Source organism: Ursus maritimus, unplaced genomic scaffold (assembly GCF_017311325.1).
Source record: "Ursus maritimus isolate PB19 unplaced genomic scaffold, ASM1731132v1 scaffold_17, whole genome shotgun sequence".
Taxonomy (NCBI): Eukaryota; Metazoa; Chordata; class Mammalia; order Carnivora; family Ursidae; genus Ursus; species Ursus maritimus.
In genome coordinates this window covers 51483531-51504981 of record NW_024424119.1, presented here as the reverse complement: position 1 = coordinate 51504981, position 21451 = coordinate 51483531, and the positions used below count along the sequence as shown (strand labels likewise).

General features: G+C 54.7%; 1 protein-coding gene across 2 annotated transcripts in view; it reads right to left on the bottom strand.

Annotated features, from left to right (window-relative positions):
• Positions 1–11: 11 nt before the first annotated feature.
• MVB12B (multivesicular body subunit 12B) overlaps positions 12–21451 on the bottom strand; it is a 256508-nt gene continuing 235068 nt past the window's right edge. Inside the window, exons 9-10 of one of the 2 annotated variants that reach the window (XM_040631901.1) lie at positions 19658–19717; positions 12–2207 (exon numbers count right to left, since the gene is read on the bottom strand). In XM_040631901.1, the coding sequence (XP_040487835.1) occupies positions 2121–2207; positions 19658–19717 (147 nt within the window). In that variant the 3' untranslated portion in view covers positions 12–2120. Of the gene's footprint in view, positions 2208–17700; positions 18401–19657; positions 19718–21451 lie in introns of those variants that run through there. The other variant, XM_040631900.1, reaches the window with a different exon arrangement.

Genomic DNA, 21451 nt, shown 5'->3' with positions numbered 1-21451 from the left:
GTGGCCCCCCACCCTCCTCCTCTCCAGACAGCCACCCTCCCTGCCCGGCTCGGCCTTCGTGCGCCTGGACGCGGGCTCCCACGCACTTGTCTCTGGACCGACAAGGGCCGCCAGGCGCTACCTGTCAGATGACAATCTCACAACCAGCCGTGAGCAAAGTGCACAAACCAAGTGAACAGAGTCGCCCCTCTCTGTTGGGCTTCGGGTCACACGGGTCTCTTGGCTCTGGACCAGCCACCCATCCAAAGAGCAGCAATAGACATGGGTTCTCTGGGCCCCACGGGGCTCCAATTCCAATAAGCGACTAGCTTATTTCAGTGGGGACATCTGAGACCAGTTCAACAGCTCTCTCCTCTCCTGGTTAAGCACCAATCCCAAAAGGTCCTCAGACGGACTGCTGGCTCCAGCCCGTGGCCCCCTGGGCCCTGGGGGTTCCACCAACTACCTGCATTTTCCTGCCACTTTGCTGTGTGGGAGGCCCAGGAAGGCCAGCCCCGCCAGGGACGTCCTCAGGTCCAGGCAACGGCAGGGAGAGGCAGCCGCTTTCCTAACGCAGAGATGAGGTACTGGATGAAGACCAGTGGGTGACCCAGGCGGGAGAGGAGCTGCTGGACATGGCAGGGCCCACGAAGGTCCATGAGGTATTTTTACCCGCCCCACTTCTTAGCTGGCGGCCACCCTCCTCCCAGTGTGAGCCTGCTCTGCCCCTGCCACCACGAGCCACCCCAGGAACCCCGGGGAGGCCAAGTCCGTCCCTGGCTGTGGCTTTTCTGTGCTCCCTTCGTGGTGGGGGGACCCTCCCCACTCTCCATGCCCCCCCAACCAGCTTCCAGACACACATCAAGCCTCTCATCCAAAGCTCCCACCATCTGGGACCCCCAAGAGGGGAGATAACGTTCTGTGGAATTCATTCAGGACAAATCCTGAGAGCCAGACCAGGCAGGCCACGGGGGGGGGGGGGCGCTGAGCCCCCAGGGACGGCTGCAGCCCCGTTCTCATGGCAAACCCGCGTGGAGCTAACTCGGCAGAAGGCAGGGTGGGAAGTGCCCGTGCGTCCGCTGGCCAGGGGTGGCAGACGTGTCCACGCGGGCCCCAGTTTGGCGGCCTGGCTCGGACGGACTTTCTGAAACAACTGTTGCTGTTTGCAGAGCGCACCACGATGCAGCCGGGCTCTGAGCAGCGGGCAGACCGCGTCCCCGCGTCCCTCTGGGGCAGGGCACTGGCTGAGCGTCTCTGCACCCGCAGCCCGGCTGCGCCCGTCCCTGGGCCAGGGCGCTGGGCCGAGGCAGCTGGCGTGGCAGTTGGCACGTGGGCGTGGCAGAGATGAGCCCTTTGGGAGGAACGGGGGTGTGGTGGGTGAGCACAGTGTCCTGGGCAGCGAGACTCCCCTTTGAGCAAGCACCAGGTCCCTCCGCCTTCTCGCCCAGAAGGTGAGTCCTCGGTGTGGGCAGCCGGGCGGCTGCTCCCCGACCTCAGCATGTCCAGTGTGTGAATCGGGGGTGGAGTCTGAGGCGTGGCCACCAGTGGGGCAGGGACCCAGGCCCGGGGCCACCTGGGGACCACAGGCTTCCTCCTCCCGTGTGTCGTCCGGGTCCCCGTGAAATGCTCAGGGCGCTTGCCGCTGTTGGCGTCAGGGACTTGTTCCACGGCAGCCCCAGGGCGTGGGTCCTCGGTGAGTCCCGGAGGGGGCTGTGCAAAGCTGCCACCTGCCCCTGGGGCTTCCAGAAGGAAAAGGATAGCTTCGTGGCAGGCAACAGTCAGGAGGAAAGGGAGCCAGTGGCGTCACTGGGCAGCTCCAGCAAGGGTGCGGGGCCCTCAGGGGTGACTCCCGTGGCGGGTAGAGCGTTTGTAGGAGGGCTGTCGTCACACAGACACGTTAGGAGCTGCCAGTCACTACAGCAAACACAGATTAGTCGAGATTATGAACAGTGTCCCCAGGGAGGCGGGGGTGTCCCGTCAGGCAGGCCGAGGAGGTAACAGCCCAGCTGCCCAGCCTCCTGGATGAGCCCCACGGTGGGCGGCAAGGAAGGGTGCGCAGGGGGGCCTGGGCGAGGGAGGGGCGCTCAGTAGTCTGGGCAGCTGTGTCTTCTCCCCACGGGGACAGGGTGGTGGCCAGCCCCTCAGGACTGGGGGATCTGCTGACACCGAGTAGGGCTGGGCGGGAGCCGGGCCGCAGCGCTCTGCTCCGTGCGGAAGCTGTATTCGTACTGGAGGGGGGAGAGGACAGAGAAGCAGGGTCACCTCGTGAGAACGGCAGAGAGAACCACTCCCAGGCCTCGGGCCTGGCCCGCAGGGGCCCTGGTGCCACCTTGCCGAGCGTGCGCACAGAAACGGGCGTCCGCTGGGTGCACGCGTGTGGTGCGAGGGGGGGGGGGGCGGGCGGGTGCAGAGCCGCGTGGCTGTGGGTGCAGGTGGCCGGCCAGCTTGTGACGATGGGTGCCATTTACAGTCCCTGCTCTGCTCTCCGCAAGGAGGGACCGCGGTGCCCAAAGCCACGAGCTGACCATGGGCCAGGCTGCCTGCTGGGAGAGGGGTCGCAGGCCAGGTAAAGGACTGCTATGCAACTCTGTGCCCCTCCTGACCTGAGGCCAGCCTCAGCCACCAGGCCCAGGGACCCTCGGACTTGGTGCCTCCTGGCACGTCTGCTGACATGCTGAGCCCGGGGACGGGCAGCACCCCACATGTGTGCGTACTCTGAGTTCCTGAAGGGGGTGTGACTGTCCTTAAGTGACAAGGGCCTGAGGCTCCCGGAGGGCAGCACCCCACATTGGCCATGCAGCCTGGGCCAGGGCGGTCCCTGGAGGGGCACACCTGTCCCCTGTCCCACCTCACGCTTAAGATGAAGCTTACCTAACTCTAGGTCACGGAAACGTAAAGGAAGGTTCCGAGTCTGATAGAAATTCAGAGAAGCAAGTACCTCTGTTGGGGAAGGGGGCACACCTGTGGTTCGCCCTGAGGGCCAGGAGGGATGGCACCGTCCAAACGTGGGGCTGGTGCGCTGGGCTGAAGAGCCAGGACAGGGGCGCCTGCCGCAGAGCTGGGTGGTGGGGTCAGGGACAGGGCCTGGCGCACTCTGCCACCGCAGCCATGTGGCCCCAGGGCTTTAGGAACCAGGAGCTTAGAGGAGGTCCGCGGTGGTTAAACATTCTAAATCCTATCTCAAGACTTTTTAGCAGAATTGCCCCAAAAAGGGCTCCTCCCTGTAAGCAGAGCAAAGTGGAGTTGCCCTGGTCGAAGAAGCTCTTTCCTCAGGGACACTGGGGGGAGGCTGACAGGAAGCCCGCCCCCCCCGCCCCCCCCAGGCGAGCTGCCTGCAGCTAAGTGCTGAGGCCTTCAGTGGCCAGTCCAGAATGAGGGGCAGCCGAGACCTTTGAGGGTTTTCTCCCTCAGGTAGAAATGGTGGTGAGGAGGCAGCCAGCAGACCGCCGCTGCCCGGCCCTGTGTCCGAGGGCCCCACGGGGATGACCCAGGCTGGACACACACAGGCCTGGGCTGAGCCCATCCCGTCCCTGTAGGAACCACAGGAGGGAACAGCCTCGAGTGGGCCCTGAGCCCGGAGCCAAAGGGCCCGGCAACGCAGATAGAATGGTGGTCCCTACAGACACCGTCCTATCACCAGAAGGGAAGGAAGGACTTGACTTTAGGCAGGTCTTTGTCCCTCTCTGCACCTCCGTGGGCTCCTCTCTGAAGTGGGGCCACAGTCAGAAATCAGCAGTGTGGGTGAGGATGTGGAGAAAAGGGAACCGTTGTGCCCTGTTGGGAACGCACACGGGTGCAGCCGCCGTGCGACACGGTACGGAGGGTCCTCACGAAGTCAGAACTAGAACTCCCCTAGGGCTCAGCAATTCCTCTTCTGGCTGTTAATCCAAAGAAATCAAAAACACTGGCTGCACCCCCACACTCTCTGTAGCGTTCTCTCCCTAGGTGTCCGATGACAGGCGAGGGGATAAAGATGTGGTGTAGAGATACGATGGGATATTATTCCGCCACAAAAAGCGAAATTTTGCCCTTTGCAACAGCATGGACGGACCTCGAGGGCAGTATGTGGCGTGCAGTAAGTCAGAGAAAGACAGAGACCACATGACCTCACTTACACGTGGAATCTAACCCCCCAGACTTACGGGTACAGAGAACAGACGGGGGGTCGCCAGGGGAAGGGCTCTGGATGGGCGAAGGGGGTTGAAAGGTACAGATTCCAGTTGTGAAGTCAGTCCTGGGGAGGCCAGGTACAGCAGGGGGACGACCGCGACTACTGAAGCGCGTGTCTGAAAGTTGCTAAGAGTAAATCTTGAAGGTTAAAGATTTTGCAACCATGGTGACAGATGTTAACTGGACGTGTTATGATCATTTTGCAACATATACAGATACAGATGTTGTACACCTGAAACTAATGTTCTATGTCAATTATACCTCAATGAAAAGGTGGGGTCCCAATCTACTCCCAGGCTGGCTGTGAGGACAGGGTGAGCTACCGCAGGTTAAGGGCCTGCACGCCGCCGTCACCAGGCAAGCGCTCCTTGCACACTTGTTGGCTACCTGGGAAAATCTATCAGTGCAGCTTCCTACCTGCTCACTTTCCTGCTCCCTGATGACCACGACGCGGGGGCCATGGCTGGACTCCAGCTCCAGGAGGCTGGCCCAGTGGAGCAGCCCCAGAGGAGGTGGCCTTCGGGCAAAGTCTGGGACAATAGCGCCACCTGGTGGCCGCTCAGGTGCATCACGGCAGGAAAGGTTACCTAGGCTCCATCAGCATCCACCACATTCCTCAACCCGGGCTGGGCCCCAGGGGCCGGCGAGAGCCCCATGAAGGCAGCAGGGCAGGGGCAGGCCAGCATCCTTAACCCAAATGGGCCACACAGTAAGAAGGGTCGGTTGGGGGAGAACATGAGTGCATTTCTGCCCGTGGCTCAGGGACAGCTGCCTGGCTGGGGAGACAGGGAACCAGGGACAAAAGGTTGGGAACTGGAAGTACTGGGGGGGTTGGAGGGGGGAAGCGGAGCTGGAGTGATGAGGGAGAGAGGTTTCAGGCTCAGAGGCTGAGGACAGGCCCAGCACTTGGACCTGGAGGTATGGGCCAGGGAGGAGAGCAGAGGGAGGGCACAGGCTGGGGAGATGGTCGTTAAAACCCCTAGTGGCCTCATCCAGAACAGTGCTGGGTGAGCAAGGGATGGAGAGGTGCCAGTGTGGCAGGCGCGGCCCTCAGGGGTGGGGAAGAGGGGGCACCCAGGGCAAGAGCTGGAGAGGGCTGGTCTACCTTTACTGCACAAAAGTCCCCAGAGATCCTGGAAAAATGCAGATTCTGACTCAGAAGGTCTGGGGTGGGGCCCAAAATTCTGCATTTTTACCAACTCCCAGGTGACCTGCTGCTGCTGTTCTGGGGATCAGTTCAGACGATTCTGTGGCCCAACCAAGGGGATGGAGGAGTGGATGTGGGTGCGAGTGGGCCGAGAGCGGAGGGCTAGAAACATTAGGGCTGGGCTGGCGGGGGGCGGGGGGAGCTTTACTCTGGCTGCGCCGAGGCCATGCCTGGGAGATGGCTGCCCGGGGCAGCAGACAGAAGGCACCTCTCAAATGAAGCAGCGAGAAGTCCCGAGTGCACACACTGCCTTTTCCGGATTTACAGTCTGAGCGCACCCCTCCCCCTCCAGAGGGCCGGGACGCACAGATTGCTGTCCCCCCACTCCTACCCTTGGGAGCTTTCCCTTTTTAGGTTATCTTGGCTGGATAAAAGCATTACTATCCGCCCCCCCCCTCTTGTTTTCTCTAACTCCCCAAATGAAATTTCAACATATGTCCCCAGACATAATCCCCCTTAGGCTGCGGATAACCCTTCCCACAGACACTGTCTTCTGCCCGGGGTTGCTGGCCCCAAAGTGTTTGCCCAAGAGACTAGGGCCGCTTCTGGAAGGCCTTTCACTCCCTTGGGCAAACAGCGAGTACCTTTGAAGGTGGATTTGGGCCCGGATCTGTTTACTCAAGACATTAGTCTCCTGCATAAGGAAAACCTGCACTCGCGTACAAACAGCAAATCCTTTTTGAATTAAAAAAATTTTCAATTAAAAAGCATTTGGGTTCGCAGAGCCGAGCCTGGCTGAGCGGCGCCGGGCCATGGCGCCCTCTGGTGGACACCAGCCATCAAAGCAGCCAGGCCTGGCCGTCTCTCCAGGAAAGAGATGTCACTGTCAGGGTCGGTCTCTCTCTGTCTCGCTTTCCTGGGGCCCAGGGACCGCGGTGTGCCTCAGTCTGGGAGACCCTGCAACTGACGCATCGAGCCTCTCTAGCTATGGGGGATGAGGCCTAGTGAGGCCATCGTCCTGGTAAGTGGGACATGTGGACCTTGGCTTCCAGCTACGTGGTGGAGGCAAAGTCGCTTAGACCCAGCCTCACTGGCACAAAGGAGGTGATCAAGCCCTCGTCCACTCACAAAGGTGTGAGAATCACTGGAGACAATTCGCGTGAAAAACCCAGTCCTCCTGATGCATCAGAATCAAGGTTTTTAACCAAGCCACTGGTGCCTGGGTCCCTGTCTGGGGTGGGGTGGTTCTGATTCACCTGGCATGGTGGGGCAGCATTTTCCAAAACACCCAGGAGATCTCACTGGCTAGGCAAGTTAGAACCACTGCCTGAAAACTTTGACCAAATATAATACAGATGGTCCCCGATTTATGAGTTTTGACTTTATGACCCTGCAAAAGCGATAAACATTCAGTAGAAACCATACCTCAGATTTTGAATTGGACACTGTCATGCGATGCTCGGCAACCGTGGCCCCCAGGCAGCCACGTGACCGCGAGGGTCAACAGCGGATACTCTGACAGCCATGCTGTCCCCATACGACCGTCCTGTTTTCCACTTTCAGTACAGGATTCAATAAAGTACATGAGACTGCCAACATTTCATTATAAAATAGGCTTTGTGTTGGATGCTTCTGCCCAAGCGTGGGCTACGGTACGTGTTCTGGGGGTTTAAGGTGGGCCGGCTAGGCTGTGATGTTCAGTAAGTTAGGAGTATTAAATGCATTTTCAGTTTACAGGGTTTTCAACTCATGATGGATTTACTGGGGGGGGGGGTCACCCCATTGTAAGTTGAGGAATATCCGCAGAGGGCAAAAAGGGCAAAGCATATACCTTCCCTTCCTGGCTCTGGAAATGATCAAATCAGAGGCTCCAGAGGAGAAAGGACGGTAAGGGATTATTTCCAGGGCCTGAGTTTTGCAGATACAGAAGCTGAGACCTGAGGCAGGAACAGACTTCCCAAAGGTCCGGAGAGAGCCAGGACTAGGCCCACAGTGGTCCCAGGGGTGGGGGACAGGTGCAGTGCTGGCGAGGTGGCCGGCATCAGGCAAGTGTCTGCACCCACCGCTCATGCAGGGGTGCTCAGAGGTTGGGACAGACAGATGGGAGCCGACGAGTCAACGTAAGTTGACACTGGGGTGGATCACGGAAGAGCCTGGAAGGGTGTGTTAAGAGCAGGCCTAGAGCGGCCAGGCTGGGCCTCAGAGGCCTGGCCAGGGGAGAACAGGTGGAGGGGAAGTAAAGAGGCCAAGACTTAGATCAACAAGAAGTCTGGTTCAGGGGTGAACGGACACTGAAGGGTGGGCTTTGGCAGTCACGGGGGGTCCCCCGGGCAGGCAGATGGGCCTGGCCCCCTACTCAGCAAGGTACATGAGGTTCTTCGTGGGCCTGCCCTGCACCTGTTAGTTTCCCCACAGCCCCAGCCTTGACATGGGCTGTGCTCATCACCCACGGCTCAACCTCTCCAGGAATTTCAGCTCTGGGAAGGCTCCACTCCTCACTCGAGGACTCCATGCCCTTCCCCTCTGTCTGCAGAAGCCTGGCTGCTGGAACTCAGCACCCCAGGGAAGGAAAAAGTCGGTGCCCCTGCGAATAGTGGGCACAGAAGGGCCTCATGTTCCCCATAGGGCAGCCTCGTCTGTGCACCAGGGGAGGCCTGTCCAGCTGATCTGAATACATCCACCCCTTCAAGCCCCTGAAGGGGAGACTGAGGACCAACACCTCATCGGACAAGCCTGGGAGTCCTTGTTCCATACTTGGACTGTGGTTCCACAGAGATATCGGAAACACTGGGTGATGGGGGGAAGGGCCGGGGTCCTGACAAGCATGCAGAATTGCTTTACCTGGACGAGGTCTAGGTGCACACCAGGGGCACAGGGGAACATGGGGGATGCCAGGACTGCCCTCCCCACTCCACAAGGAGGTTCTAGAACACTCTGGAGCTGGGAAGAACAGGAGCTCAAGGCTCATGCGCTACAGCCCATGACCCGGTGGCCACTAATAAGGCGACAGGAGTGGCAGGAGCTGCCACATCCTGAGTCAGCGTGCTAGGACCAAATCCATACGCCCCCGGGAAGCTGGTATTGCTGTCTTTCCGCTCCAGGTGGGCAAACCGGGGCTCTGAGAGGCTGAGCAGCCTTTCGATGCCACCAAGGGTCGGGGGACAGCAGGGAGGGGTCTTCAGTGCACAGTCAGATACGGATGCTCGGGTCCACGCAGCTGCATGGAGGGGTGGGTGTGGCTCCTGCAGACCCTCAGGGAAGCCGCTTCGGTTTCCATTCTGGCTTTCCCATTGGGTTCCTGGGTTCTAATCTGAGAGAAGTACTCCCGTGTTGGGGCCCTGAGCCCCACCCAGGCTCACTGCTAGGTCCCTCTCTAAATGATGGTCTGAAGAAGGGCCCCTCCAAGACCCACCGCTCCGGCAGGAGCCACGTCTGTCTGCGCACCGGACCGGCATGGCGCCAGCCCAGAGAGGGGCTCCAAAAGCAGCTGCTCAATTCATTACATTCACGACCTTCTACTGATTCAGCCCCTGCACCTTCTGCTCTGGGGCATCCAGGTCCCTTTCAGGGATCAGCACCCAGCCCTCCCCCCTTTCCTGCTCTAGGCCTGGGATTCCCAGGAGGGGGTGGTGACACCCACGCACTGCCCTGCGTGTCCTGCCTCCTGGGCTCAGTGCCAGGAGAGACCCCACGCTCAAGGCACCCTCAGCTCCCAAAGCACCTTCCCGCTAGGACCCCGACAGAGGAGAGTCGGAGAGCTTTGGGGAGTGGGGCAGTGACTCCCACATCCCTGCTCTGCCCCGCAGCACAGCGCCAGGCCCTTCCCTCCTTCAGAGTGAGGTTTCAGTGGGTTCTGCAGAGACCTTTCCCCACGCGCGACTCCTGGACCTCTCCTCCCTCCCTGCCCTGAGTCCTAAATGGGCCGGGGCCAGTCACACCTTTGTGCCTTTCCGAACACTGTTCTCCCTAGGACACTTTCCCCCTTGAATGGCTAAACCCTACTGTCCTGTAAGGCCCAGCTAAAGGGGCACTTGTTCTAGGACATGTTTCCCTCCTCCCCTGGGAAGAATTCATCCCAACCCCCTGCACCTCCACAACACGTCACATATCCTCCTACGTGTGTGGTCAGGATGGGCCACAGCCATTTCTGTAGCTCCAGAGCCTGGTGAAGGCCGTGGCCTAGAATAGATGGTTGGATGGATGGATAGATGGACGGAAGGATGGATAGATGGATGGACAAATGGATGGATGGGTAGGTGGATGGATGGATCAATGGGTGGATGGATGGATGGACAAATGGATGGGTGGATGGATGGAAGGATGAATGGATCGGTGGGTGGATGGATGGACAAATGGATGGATGGATGGGTGCATGGATGGACAAATGGATGGATGGATGGGTGCATGGATGGATGGATTGGTGGGTGGGTGGGTGGATGGATGGATGAATGGACGGGTAGACAAATAGGTAGATGAACAAATGGACAGATGGACAAATGGATAGATGGATGGGTGCATGGATGGATGGATCGGTGGGTGGGTGGATGGGTGGATGGATGGATCGGTGGGTGGGTAGATGGATGGACAGACAAATGCATAGATGAACAAATGGATAGATGGACAAATGGATGGACAAGTGGGTGGGTGGATGGATGGATGCGTGGATGGTGCAGGATGGGTGAGTGAAAAGACAGATCAGTCTCTGGGCACAGCTCAATGCAAAGGAGAGAAGGCAGCTAGCTTAGGGGCTATGTTCTGAGGCAGATGGAAGGTTGTTATTCTGATTTTCATTCTTTTGTGGAAGCAGCAGTCGGTCCAGCATTGGGTTTTCTGACTTTTCCCAGCCCTCTGAGCATGATGGTGGGATCGGTCCTATCCTGTGGTATTTAACTCATGCATGTAAAGTCCTAAGCCCAGTGCTTGTCCACATCACCCCTGTGAAGGCAAGATTCTGAATCTGAGTGTGATTTTTGTTCATATCTCCACACATACATCGTGTGCAAGCTGGAGGCCTGTGGGGTATTTAAAAATAAACATTGAAAAGTTAAGAGATTGCATAAAATGCTAACATTTTCCAGCTTTTACCAGAAAAAAATAGGGGGCTTGGCAACTCTGAATGTTCATTCTTGCAACTGGAGGCTGCTTCCCTTAGAGAGGCATGTGCTTTCCAATTTGCCACACTCCCCACCACTCCCTGTAAACTGCCCAACCGGGCAGTGTCAACTGCCATGTTATTACTGTGATTGTATTTTGTGGGTGTGTGGAGTGGTGGGGACAAAGTAAGCAAGAAAGTGAAATATCCCTTGTACCCATGACTACCAAAAGTAGGAGAACAAAAGAGAGACAGAGAAGGTCATGCAATTGTAAGGAAAATGGGGGAAAAGCACATTTCGTGGTGGAACTGAAGATTGCCGTGTGGTTAGTAAGGACACAGAGGTGTCCTGCTGTCACTGCAGGGCCAGCACCTGGCGGGGCACCTGTGTGTCCTGCCTGCCTGCTCTGCTGTGGGCATGTCCACAGACCATGCCTTTGCTGCTGAAAATGCCACAGGGCCTTCCCCCTCATTGGATCAGCATTTCAGAGCTCACCTATTATCTAAGAAAAAAAAAATGGATATGTGTACTTTCCCTGCCCTAGGCTATTTGTAGGAAATATTTAAAACAACACCACTTTCCAGCACTGGAAGATGAGGGACACGGTCACTCTGGGAAAGCACTCTCCCTATTCTTTCTGTTGTCTTTATGCTTTTTACCTGCATGACAGGCAACCTTCTCAGAGTTCAGTCTGGGGGGCGGATATCACTTTACAACTTGGGGGATGAGAGTTGCCAAAACACGAGAAGAGGTGAATCGTCTTGTGAAGGGACTTGCGGAAGACCACGTACTCATCTCAACTCCAGTTTGCACGAGCAAGTGCCCAGCTCGCACTGGCGACTGGGGCAGGGGATCCTGCCAAACGTCCCCTCTTCCGCAGCTTCCTTGCCACCGGCTCAGCCTGCTTCTCTCATTTCTATGATGAATGCCCAGGGCCCCTGTGGGGGCGGGCTGGGTGGGGGCTGCCGCCAGGGACACTACCGCCGGCAGAACCCAAGGGGCGGTGGGGGCTGGGGGGGTTCGGAGACTCTCAGAATTAGGAACTCTATTAATATAATCTAGCATATTAATATGCCCATGGAGAAAACATATGATCATCTCAATAGATGATTAAAAGACATTTATCAAAAGCCACCATCCATTCCTGATAAAAAACAGTTAGAAAAATAGAAATAGATGGCTAATTCTTTACCAGGATAAAAAAAAAAAGAGCAAGAGAGAGACGTGTCTATATATAACAAGCCAAAAGGTGGCATTATGGGTTAATGTTGAAATTAGAACCTTCTATTAATGCACAGGTAAGACGAGGCGGCGCAGTGGCTGGAAGCCACCGGGTGAGGTGCGGGCAGACGCGGGCAGGAGGCGGCACAGACCCTGGAGAGGAGGCCCCATCGGTGTCTGCGGATGACAGAACTGCCTGCCAGGGACCCCGGAGGAAAGCAACTGAGAACCCGTCAGAAACAATAAAAGCAGTCGGTGAGAAGCCCACAGGTCTTGATGTATAAATGCCAGGAAATACATGGTAAGGAAAGAGCCATTCACAAGAGCCGCAGAAACATCAAACTGCCCACAAGAACCTAAAAAGCAGCATCTGGGTCGTCAGTTCTGCTCTGCGTGGTGACAGAGCCCAACCTCCGGGGGGGGAGGGGACTCTTCATCTAAAATGACAATCGCCCCTCTGTTGATCTACGTAGCCAGTGCGCTCACAGTAAACACCTAGAACGGTTTCCGGAGCCCCTCCCTCGCCACCAAAACGTTCTCAAGTGAAGCCAGAAGAGTAATCCTATGAATATAATTAGAAAAATCTGGGGGGGCTATAAAGGGAGAACTCTATCATATATTAAAGGTTATTATAAAACCATAAGGTTCAAAACAGTGTGGCAATAATATAAAAAGAACAGAGAAGAACAGAGTCAAGAGAAACGTCAATTGATCCACTCAGCTCATAGAACAATAGGACAAAGACAGCATTTAAGATTCACTGAAGAAAGTACTCTAAACGGCGTTAAGAAAACTGGCTAACGCTACAGGAGAAAATAAGGCTGGCCCTAATTTTTCTAATAGATTTCAGATGGATTAAGTAGTTGAAAAGATTTTAATATTTTAATATATTAAAATATGAAAGAGGGGAAAGAATGATTTTTATAATCTTCTGACACAAAGCCCCAAGTAAACAAAACGTTAAAACATAAAGACAAAAAGAGCCCGTGAAAAAATTAAAACTATTGTACAGAACACATCATTACAAGAAAAGCCACTGTTTAAAGTGTGTTTCGGCATGTGACGGAGAAAGTTGTTATAAAGAGCATAAAGAAGATGCCTGAGTGGCTCAGTCGGTTAAACGCCCACCTTCGGCTCAGGTCATGATCTCGGGGTCCTGGGATCGAGCCCCACATTGGGCTCCCTGCTCAGTGGGAAGCCTGCTTCTCCCTCTCCCTTTCCCTCTGCCCCTCCCCACTGTTCGTTCTTTCTCTCAAATAAATAAAATCTTTTTTTAAAAAAAGCATAAAGAATTCTAAAAAGAAATGGAAAAAAATGAAATAAGCCAACAGAAAAAATAGAGCAAAGGGCACAAACAGAAGAGATTTGTGAAATAAATACAAATGGCCAATAACCACATGAAAGAATGTTCACCTTCCGATGCTGGTGGTGCTCGGCCATAGTGAGAATGTGGGGAACAGGTACCCTCCTCATACACTGCGGGGTGGGGAGGGGAGGTCTCAGTGCGCATGCCCTTTTTGGAAGGCAAATGGGAATATATATTCTCCTAAAGAAAGACCCAGGGGAGCAAAGACACATGTACAAGGAAATATACTGCAGCCGTGTAATAGCGAATAATTGGAAACAACTCAAAAGTCAATCAATAGTGGATTGCTTAAATAAATTATGGCATAATCATAAAAGGGAACCACATGTAGTCATTAAAAAGAATGAGGTAGGTCTGTGCGAAGTGATACGGAAGGTTGTGGAAATGAATAGCAAGGTGAGGCTTCGTACAGTGTGTGTGAGCCTGCGTGCGTGTGTGTGTGTGTCCGCCTTTTACGTGTTTCTGTTGATGTCTCCAGCTTTATAAACATGTACAACCTTTGAACTCAAGGGGAAAACACTAAATATTAAACAACTGATTCTGATTGGCGGGGTAGCTGCTTCAGATGATAAACTGCCCAAGAGATCCGCTACGATTTATGGGGCGGGAACGCATCCTGTCTGTGGCATGAAACTGGCTCCTATGCTGTGGTCACACTCCTGGAGAGTCTATGCAGTGGTGGTCCCCAAGCTACTTCCCATATTTCAAGAGAAGCCTAACACTCCTTGTGTGCCTGCAGAAAGGCCATCCGTTAAACTAATTCATTAGGGTTCTTTGTTTTGGGCTGGAATGATCTAACTGTGTGTGTAAGGGCTTGGGTGGCAGCTCGGTGCCTTTGAGCAATATAAAAAAGGGGAGAACAGGTTAACATCTATTTAGTTAACTGACTTTTATTTAATAAATAAGTTAGGTTTCTTTTCCAAAATGTATCAGCTTCCTTATTGAAAAATCAAGAAAAAGGATTCTGGGTGGTGGAAACGTTAAATCTAGGCGGAGAGAACGCCGCTGCTTATTTCCCGTTGCAGTTTAAGACCTGACCACTAGATGGTGCAAAGGGACTGCAAATTTTGCGACCTCGCCCTCCACAAAATCCTTTAACGTTAATAAGCACAACGAAAGCTTTCCGAAAGTAGAAAGAATGAACAATTGTGCTGGGACATGAACATTTTGCTTTTATAAAATTGGGACTCTGCCATTTCATTACTGATACAAAAATCTTCTGCCTTACTTTCTTCCCGCATATGCAGGTCCCTATATCTCATCTATTTGAAGGGGCCTGTAGAAGCCCGTGCAGAGTGGATGTCCAAAAGTTGAATTCGAAATTTTCTTTTTTTTTTTTACCTTGCACTGCCAAATGTGTTTCCATCTCAATGTCGTGACGTAAATGCTAGTGTAATCGGCCCCAAGCTAAATAAGCAATAAGCCCCATTTTTCAACACACAAACACATAAAGATGTCAGCTCAAACTGTTTACTAATTAACACTTAAAAAGACACAAATTAGATATGCGTGGCTAAGAGCAATTATAATCAAGACGAATTTCTCTAGTCATTTGGGAACTGAGAAAAATGCCTAATTGCTGGAACCAATGTTTTAAAAACTGAAATCACGCCAGTTAGCAAATATGTTCATTTAAAGAACATTCCACGTGACTACACTCTTGAGGATTGACTACAAACATGAGAACAAGGAAAATATTTAGGTATAAAATTAAAATTTTAAGCTCCCTTAGATTTATAACTTCTTCATTAAACACGTCTGCAAACAGCAGCCCATAAAAACCTGTAGCAATTAAGTGGTTAAATGAACTGCCTCCCTTGTCAATTTTAAGGGAGTGATTAATATTAGATCGTCCCTTTACTAATTAGACTCTCCCGTGTCTTTCAGCTTTAAAGTCGAGTGAAAATGGAGGCTGTGTGCCCTACCAGGAAGCATGGTGGGCTAATGACGCTTCCCTCGCCAGGCTGAATTTGCAGCGAGGCACCCACGGAAGGGAGGGCGAGCATTGTGGTTTTCAGTGGGAGGTTGGCAGCAGGTGGGGACATGGCTTTGCACCGAGCTGGAGGGCACTACGCGTGCTGGGTGCCGCTTCATCATGGGCATTGTTGGCTCCTAGTTTGAAAAGGCTTGCGGCTTGTTACGCGTGCGGCCTGAGAGCGACCATCAAGGCCGCTGTCTCTTGGCCATTATTCCTTGAGACGAGGGATGGAGGGTCTGCAGGGGAGGTGAGACCGGGGGTGGCCGGGCCACAGGGCAGGTGCGGCGGAGGGCGGGCAGGCAGCATAAACAAACACAGTAAAGGGAAACGGAGACACCGGCACGATTTTAGAAGCTGCAGCCTGGGCTGCAGAGCTGGGGTGCTCCCACCCCGGCTGTGACGGGGAATCCATCAGATGGAGAAATGGAGCAACTGCTTACAAGGGAAATAAAGAGCAGCAGAGACGGAGAATATTTATATGCCCATCTTCTCACTCCGAGAGAAGGCGCTTCATCACAGGGGTCGGCTGCAAAATCACACTTTTCCTGACTCCTGAACAGAGAGACGCTTTTGTTTGGGCTGCGGAGAGGACAATGAGGGTTTCATGGGGACAGGGTCCCCTGGGGTCACCACCACCCTCCTGCTGCCCAGCCCCGTGGGGCAGGGACAGAAAGCCCCCGCATCGCTGCCGCTGGTCACCACCGTGGCTGAGGGGAGATGAGCAGAAACTCACTTTCCCATGCCTCGGACTAATGTGCACGGCAGAGGCCCTGCTCCGAGCCGGGGCCATGCGTGGATGCAGGGAGTTCGGCTGCCGGAGGGCAGGCTGGCCAGGAGGGAGGCTGCGATCCCCACCCGGCGACAGGAGAGTGACCGCATCCATGTGGGAATTCCTTTACCAGCCACAGCTTTGCTCATTTTCAACACCCACACCTGAGAGTATTTCTTAGTTGGGAGAGGTTTCATGTTTGTCAAGAATTTCCCCCCCCCCCCAAATCTGCTTGATGGCAGGTAGAGGGATTTTAATCACAACCTTAAAACATGACCTTCCTTGGGCGTCTTTCAAGAAACTTAACCCAGTGCTACATGCCACTGCTTCTGGGAATAGCAATGAAGGCAGGAGCAGCAGCTGCGGGGAGCGCTGCACCAGGGCTGGGGTCATCAGGCCGGGGGCGGGGCGGGGGGGGGGGAGCCAGGGGACCTGCCCAGGGTTGAGCCTACGCGGCAGATTTGGCGTACTACCCCAGGCATCCAGACTCAAACTGTGTCCTCCCCACCCTAGCCGTTGCCTCCACTCTCTACACGGTCCATAAACGTCCCTGCGAACACCAGGGATGTGCCCACCAACGCGGCAGGCAGCTCTGGTCTACCCGGCCAGCCACATGGCCAGCGAGCCTTGTCCCATCTTCCTGCTGGCAGAGCCCTACGTCACATGCTCCCTGAAGCTCGGTTGATTTTGGGGGGCTGGAGGTGCACTGCCCACCCACACCTGGGGTGATACCTTGTCTCCATCTTTACTCGGGCAGTTCTTGGCTCTGGCTGGCTGGGGGGCACTGTGGGTCCCTGCTTGTGCTGGCAGCTGGGGTGTTCCCTTTGGTCCCTGACCATCAAAGTCAAGGTTGGCAGGGCCATGGGGTTTGTTCATGGAGTGAACTGTCTGAATGGTGGCGACGGGGCACAGGCTTAAATTCAGAATCACCCCCAGGCAGAGCATGCTAAGTAAAGGTAAAGGAAGCCCACCCCAGCTCTGGACAGACAGAGCGTGCTGCCGTCAGGGGCTGCGTCTTCTGCTCCCTTCGCGGCTGGGACCACGCGAGCCCAGGTCTCTGCCGGAAGCCCGGGCAACACCACTTCTCCACACAGGGCCTAGGGGGCAGGGGGTAAAGGAGAGAAGCAGCTGCCCAGCAGAGAGCAGCCTCTGTGGATACTGGCCTCTCCCTGCGGCTCAGGAATCCGAGGAGATGTTGGGGATGGGCAGAGAGACGCGCTTCTGGTCATGTGGCTGCCCCTGAACCCAGAGGCAGTCTCCTGCCTTTTTGTGGGGGAGGGGTTTGGCTTAATAGTGTAAAATACGACAAAATAATACACAGTGAGCCAAGCAAAGTCGTCCGCTAAGAACCCCCACCCCCTCCAGGGGCAGCTAGACTTGCCGGGGACAGAAAGGAGCAAAATCATCCCAACCAAAGGGACACCCAGCTACTCAGGAGCCGAGAGCCAGGGCGGCGGCGGGCCCGGCCTCTCCTCAGCCTCCGACTCCATGAGCAATGCTGAGTTCAGCGGCGAAAAGGAGGAAGTTCATGTTTATTTATGGAGAAAATTCTCTGCCATTGTTGCCGAAGCAGCAGCCCGTTCACCAGAGCGTGATATCAACATACTAATCACCATGAAATGCACGCGGATGGCCGGGGCCAGTAACTTCTAAATCCTCAGATTAAATGAAAAACCGCAGCATTCTTGACTGGGGTGCTATCTATGATGGTTTTACACCCGACTTAATGTTTCAAACCTTCCCTGATTCCCCACTTTTTAACTCCACTTTAATTTCCTTCAACAGAGAACAGAGACGTGTGTTTTTAGCCCATCACTGGAACACGAAATAGAACGAGGCGTGGTCACCCGGGCTGGATTTCCGCTAGGTCACCCCCTTCTGGTGGACAGTAATAATAGCGAGCGTGACGGAGACCACGGCTGCGGCTAGATCCTGTCCGGCCCTTTACACGACTGCCTCAGTCAGACCCCGAAAGTGCTGTGCACGCAGGATTTTTATTACTCTCCCGATTTACAGAAGAGAACACAGAGGTTCAGAGCAGTTGAGCAGTGCTGCTGAGACCCAAGCCTGGGGCGGCCAAGTCCGAACCCCTCTGCACCCTCCAGGCTAGCTCAGAGTGCCAGACGGCAAGACAACACATGCTAACGAAACGCGTGTTTGGGTGGCATTTTAGTCCTTGGGGTGAGAATTCAGGTTTCTGGTGGCTTCTGCAGCCTGCACTGAGCCCTACACAGGCCTCACCTACTCTGCCCCATCCCAGCAACTCAAAGGACCAACCTCCCCGTAAGCACCGCTGTCTCCATCAGTCTCTTCGAGGGACGTAGAGCCACGGGCTTTAAGTCATAAGGGGCAGGGTTTGGAGTGTGACCACTGGGTCTCAATCTTGTCTTGGGCAAGACTAGAGTCTCAATTTCTGTCCCACGAGATGGGGAGGAATGACACCCACTTGGTCAGCGGCAGGTGGGGGGTGGGGGTGGGAACCAGTGGAAATGCAGGGAGAGCCCCCAGCTGAAGGTGAGCACATAGCAGGTGCTAAAACAGGGATAGACGACGGGCAAGGGAAAGCGTGACATCCAGACGGCCGCCTCCTTGGTCCAGCACAAGCCACATCACGGCCTCCAACCCATGGGGCCGGGCACCTGTGTTTATGAATATTCACGTGGTGTTCCTGAAAACCCTAGGAGATACAGTCTCCTGTTACCCCGGCTTTAAATAGAGAGGGGATGATTTGCCCCCAGTCGGCGTGAGGCTGGGTTGGACGTCTGTCTGTACGACCTTGTCCATTCTAAAGGGGTCACAGGCCGAGCCCCTGCACTACCCCTGCAGCCAGAGTAAGCCACCCTCCCACGCCTTCTGCACAGGGCCACCCTACACAGGACCCCACGCGAAGGCAGTCTGTAGAACCATCCATGGCTGCCTTGCTTTTGAGAAGGGCCGACACGGAGCTCCATGTACACAGGGGTCTCTACTGTAGTCGCTGTTCTTCCCCCAAGTTTACTGCTCCCCCCCCCCCAAAACCTATAGATGACAACCAGGTTGGTTTTTATGATTTACTGAAAATCGAAGACAAAGGGGGACTTTTTGGTCTTGTTTTTGCTATGACAGGTTTAGAAATTTGTTGTACTACATTGATTCAATTTTCCTTGATTTCAGCCATCTTTCAATAATGCAACCTGCTTCTGCTAGCTGGGTATACGGGAGAAAACCCAGAGGAACTGAGAATATTGAAATGGTTCTACCATTTCCATCTTTGAGACAAATGTTCCTCTCAGAGGAGAGCCGGTTGCAAGCATGTGACTGCTTAACCGCCGTCTACACATGAAGGACGACACGCACATACACTCATGCTGTCTTATGAAAACAGGGAAGACACGGGCGGGTCTGACCTCCGGTTTCATCCCAATATCTCAGCTCTTGTTCCTCAGAGTTGTCACAAGTACTCTAGTCTTGGATTTCTTTCTGTTTTGTTAGGCAAACGTCCAAACTATGTGGAACCAGGCTGCCGAGTGGGGTCTGGCTTATCAGGCACAACGGAACGGACCCTGATCCTTGCTCTAAATCGTGAAGAGGATCCTCGGACATGTCCCCAAACCCCTGCGGGTGGCAAATAATAGAGCCCCAGGAGGAGAGAAAGGAGACTCCGTGCCCATTCCCCAATCCCCACCTCTTAAAAACAGGGGGCATTTTAAAACCTCCTAGCTTTCAGAGAACACAAGGTGTTGGTCATAACTGACGTGAAGCAATAAACACATTAAAAGTGAGTTTCTTTTTCTAAGGAATAAATCTGAGTGACATGGAAGTGTTTTCCTCAGAGGGGCACCCCACACCTACATCCTCCCCGTTCCTGGGACGGACCCCTATTGGGGTCTGGAGACCCCATGCGGAGCAAGCAGGCCCAGGTCCCACCTGCCCCCAGTCTGGAGAGCTTGCTTACCTCTTTTTCAATTTCTGCCAGAGATTTGATGGTGATTCCCAAGAGATCAAAGGGCTGCATCTGCAAATACAGATCAAGTCATCCTTTTAAAGGCCTGGAAAATGTTGTTTCACATTTGCTTTTATGCATAACAATTGTGACACCTCAAACCACCCTATGTGAGCTAGCATTTTCTCTATCCTCTTTCAACATAAACCCACCACCGCGACTCTGTAAGTGATTATGAGCAATGTGAGCAAACGTTCCAGAAAACCTGGGCGATAGCAGGGCTCAACCCTTCTGCTGGGGACCCCTGCTTAGTCGTCTGTCGGCGGCACCCAGGAGGGTCCAGCCCTCCTGAGCGACAGTGACGGTCACTGATGACTTCTGTCTCTCCTTTCTCCCTGCTCAGACCAAAAACTGGTTTGCTCCTTCTGCAGCTGGGGGGGGTGGAGGAGCACGAGGCTTGGCCCAGTCGCCCTGAACGCAGCATCTGTGTGATGGGATGGGTCTAAGGAACTGCAGGAGGGAATTCTGAGTCTTTGAAGATGCAAGGTGAATGAAAAAACTGCCCATCAATGATCATTTGAGAACCCGATGGTGGTGAAAAATGGTATCACTGCATTTTAATGGGGGTTTCTATAATTTCATGACGATGGGAGCCTTCTCTGAAAATGCTGGCTTTCCCCCAGCCAGCAGAAGTCAGGTACATGAGGCAGTAAGTCAGCTGGAGGCACAGAGAGGCCGGGGCTGGATGCAGGGTGAGAGGTAAGGGGGCAGTGGGCACCCTGTTCCCGAGGCCCCTGCTCTGAGCCTGTCAGCATTCTGTATTTCCGAGAGGGGCCAGCAACTGGCAGCTGGAGACTAACAGGTGAAACCCGGGTCCCAGACAAACCCCAGGCCCTCATGGTTCTGCACCACAGCCCAGAGGTCAGGGCAGAGCTAGAGCCCATGGGGATCTCCTGCCAGGTGCGGTAGAAAGGCCAGCTCCTGAGTCCACGGACCTGGATTCAAAATAGGGCAGCCGTGGGTTAAATCACCTCATCATTTCCTCTCCCACTTGGAGCGGCGTGGCTGGGTTCTCCTGGCGGGGCTGCTGGGAGGGTCGGGAGGGTCGGACGAGAGAAGCGCTCAGAGGTGCACAGCACCGGGCTTGGCCCGAGCTGCCCTCCTCGAGCGCTTGCTGAGTCGGCAGCGCTGGGCAGCGGCACATTTGCGAGGGCGATCTTGGGACAGGGCCACCGAATGAGGCACTCAGCTCCCGGGGCTGCTCTGCCAGTAGCCACAAAACAGTTTGGCTCTCTCCTGCTGCCAGCCCGAGTGGCGAGAACGGGGCTGCTTGCCCGCGATCCAGCAGAGGTCCAGCTGTTGCATCATTAGGCTCTAACTGCCCCACTAAACTTTCCCGACTGGAGCTGGTGCACCGGACGGAACAGCCTCTCCGAGGGAGCGGGGCGGGAGAGGCGCCAGCGTCGCCATGGCAACGCGGCCAAGTGGCGTCGGCTGGAGTTACTCATGCTCCGCATGTCACGTCACGAGCATTTTTCAAGATTAAGCTGCTTACCAGAAGGGTTCAGAGGAGGCCTATTATATTTCATGAAAATGGAAACTACAGAGCAGGTCATATCGCAAGCCGGGTGGTTTAAGCTGGATCCAAGAAACACACTGGAGGATTCTTTAGCCGGTGCCCAAACTGGGGACCTCACAGTCATTAGCAACTCAAAACAAACTTCTGCAAAAAGGATAAAAACACCCAGAAACAAGTCTATGGAGCCGGCATGGACCAGGCCTGAATAGCTGGGGGGGGGGGGGGGG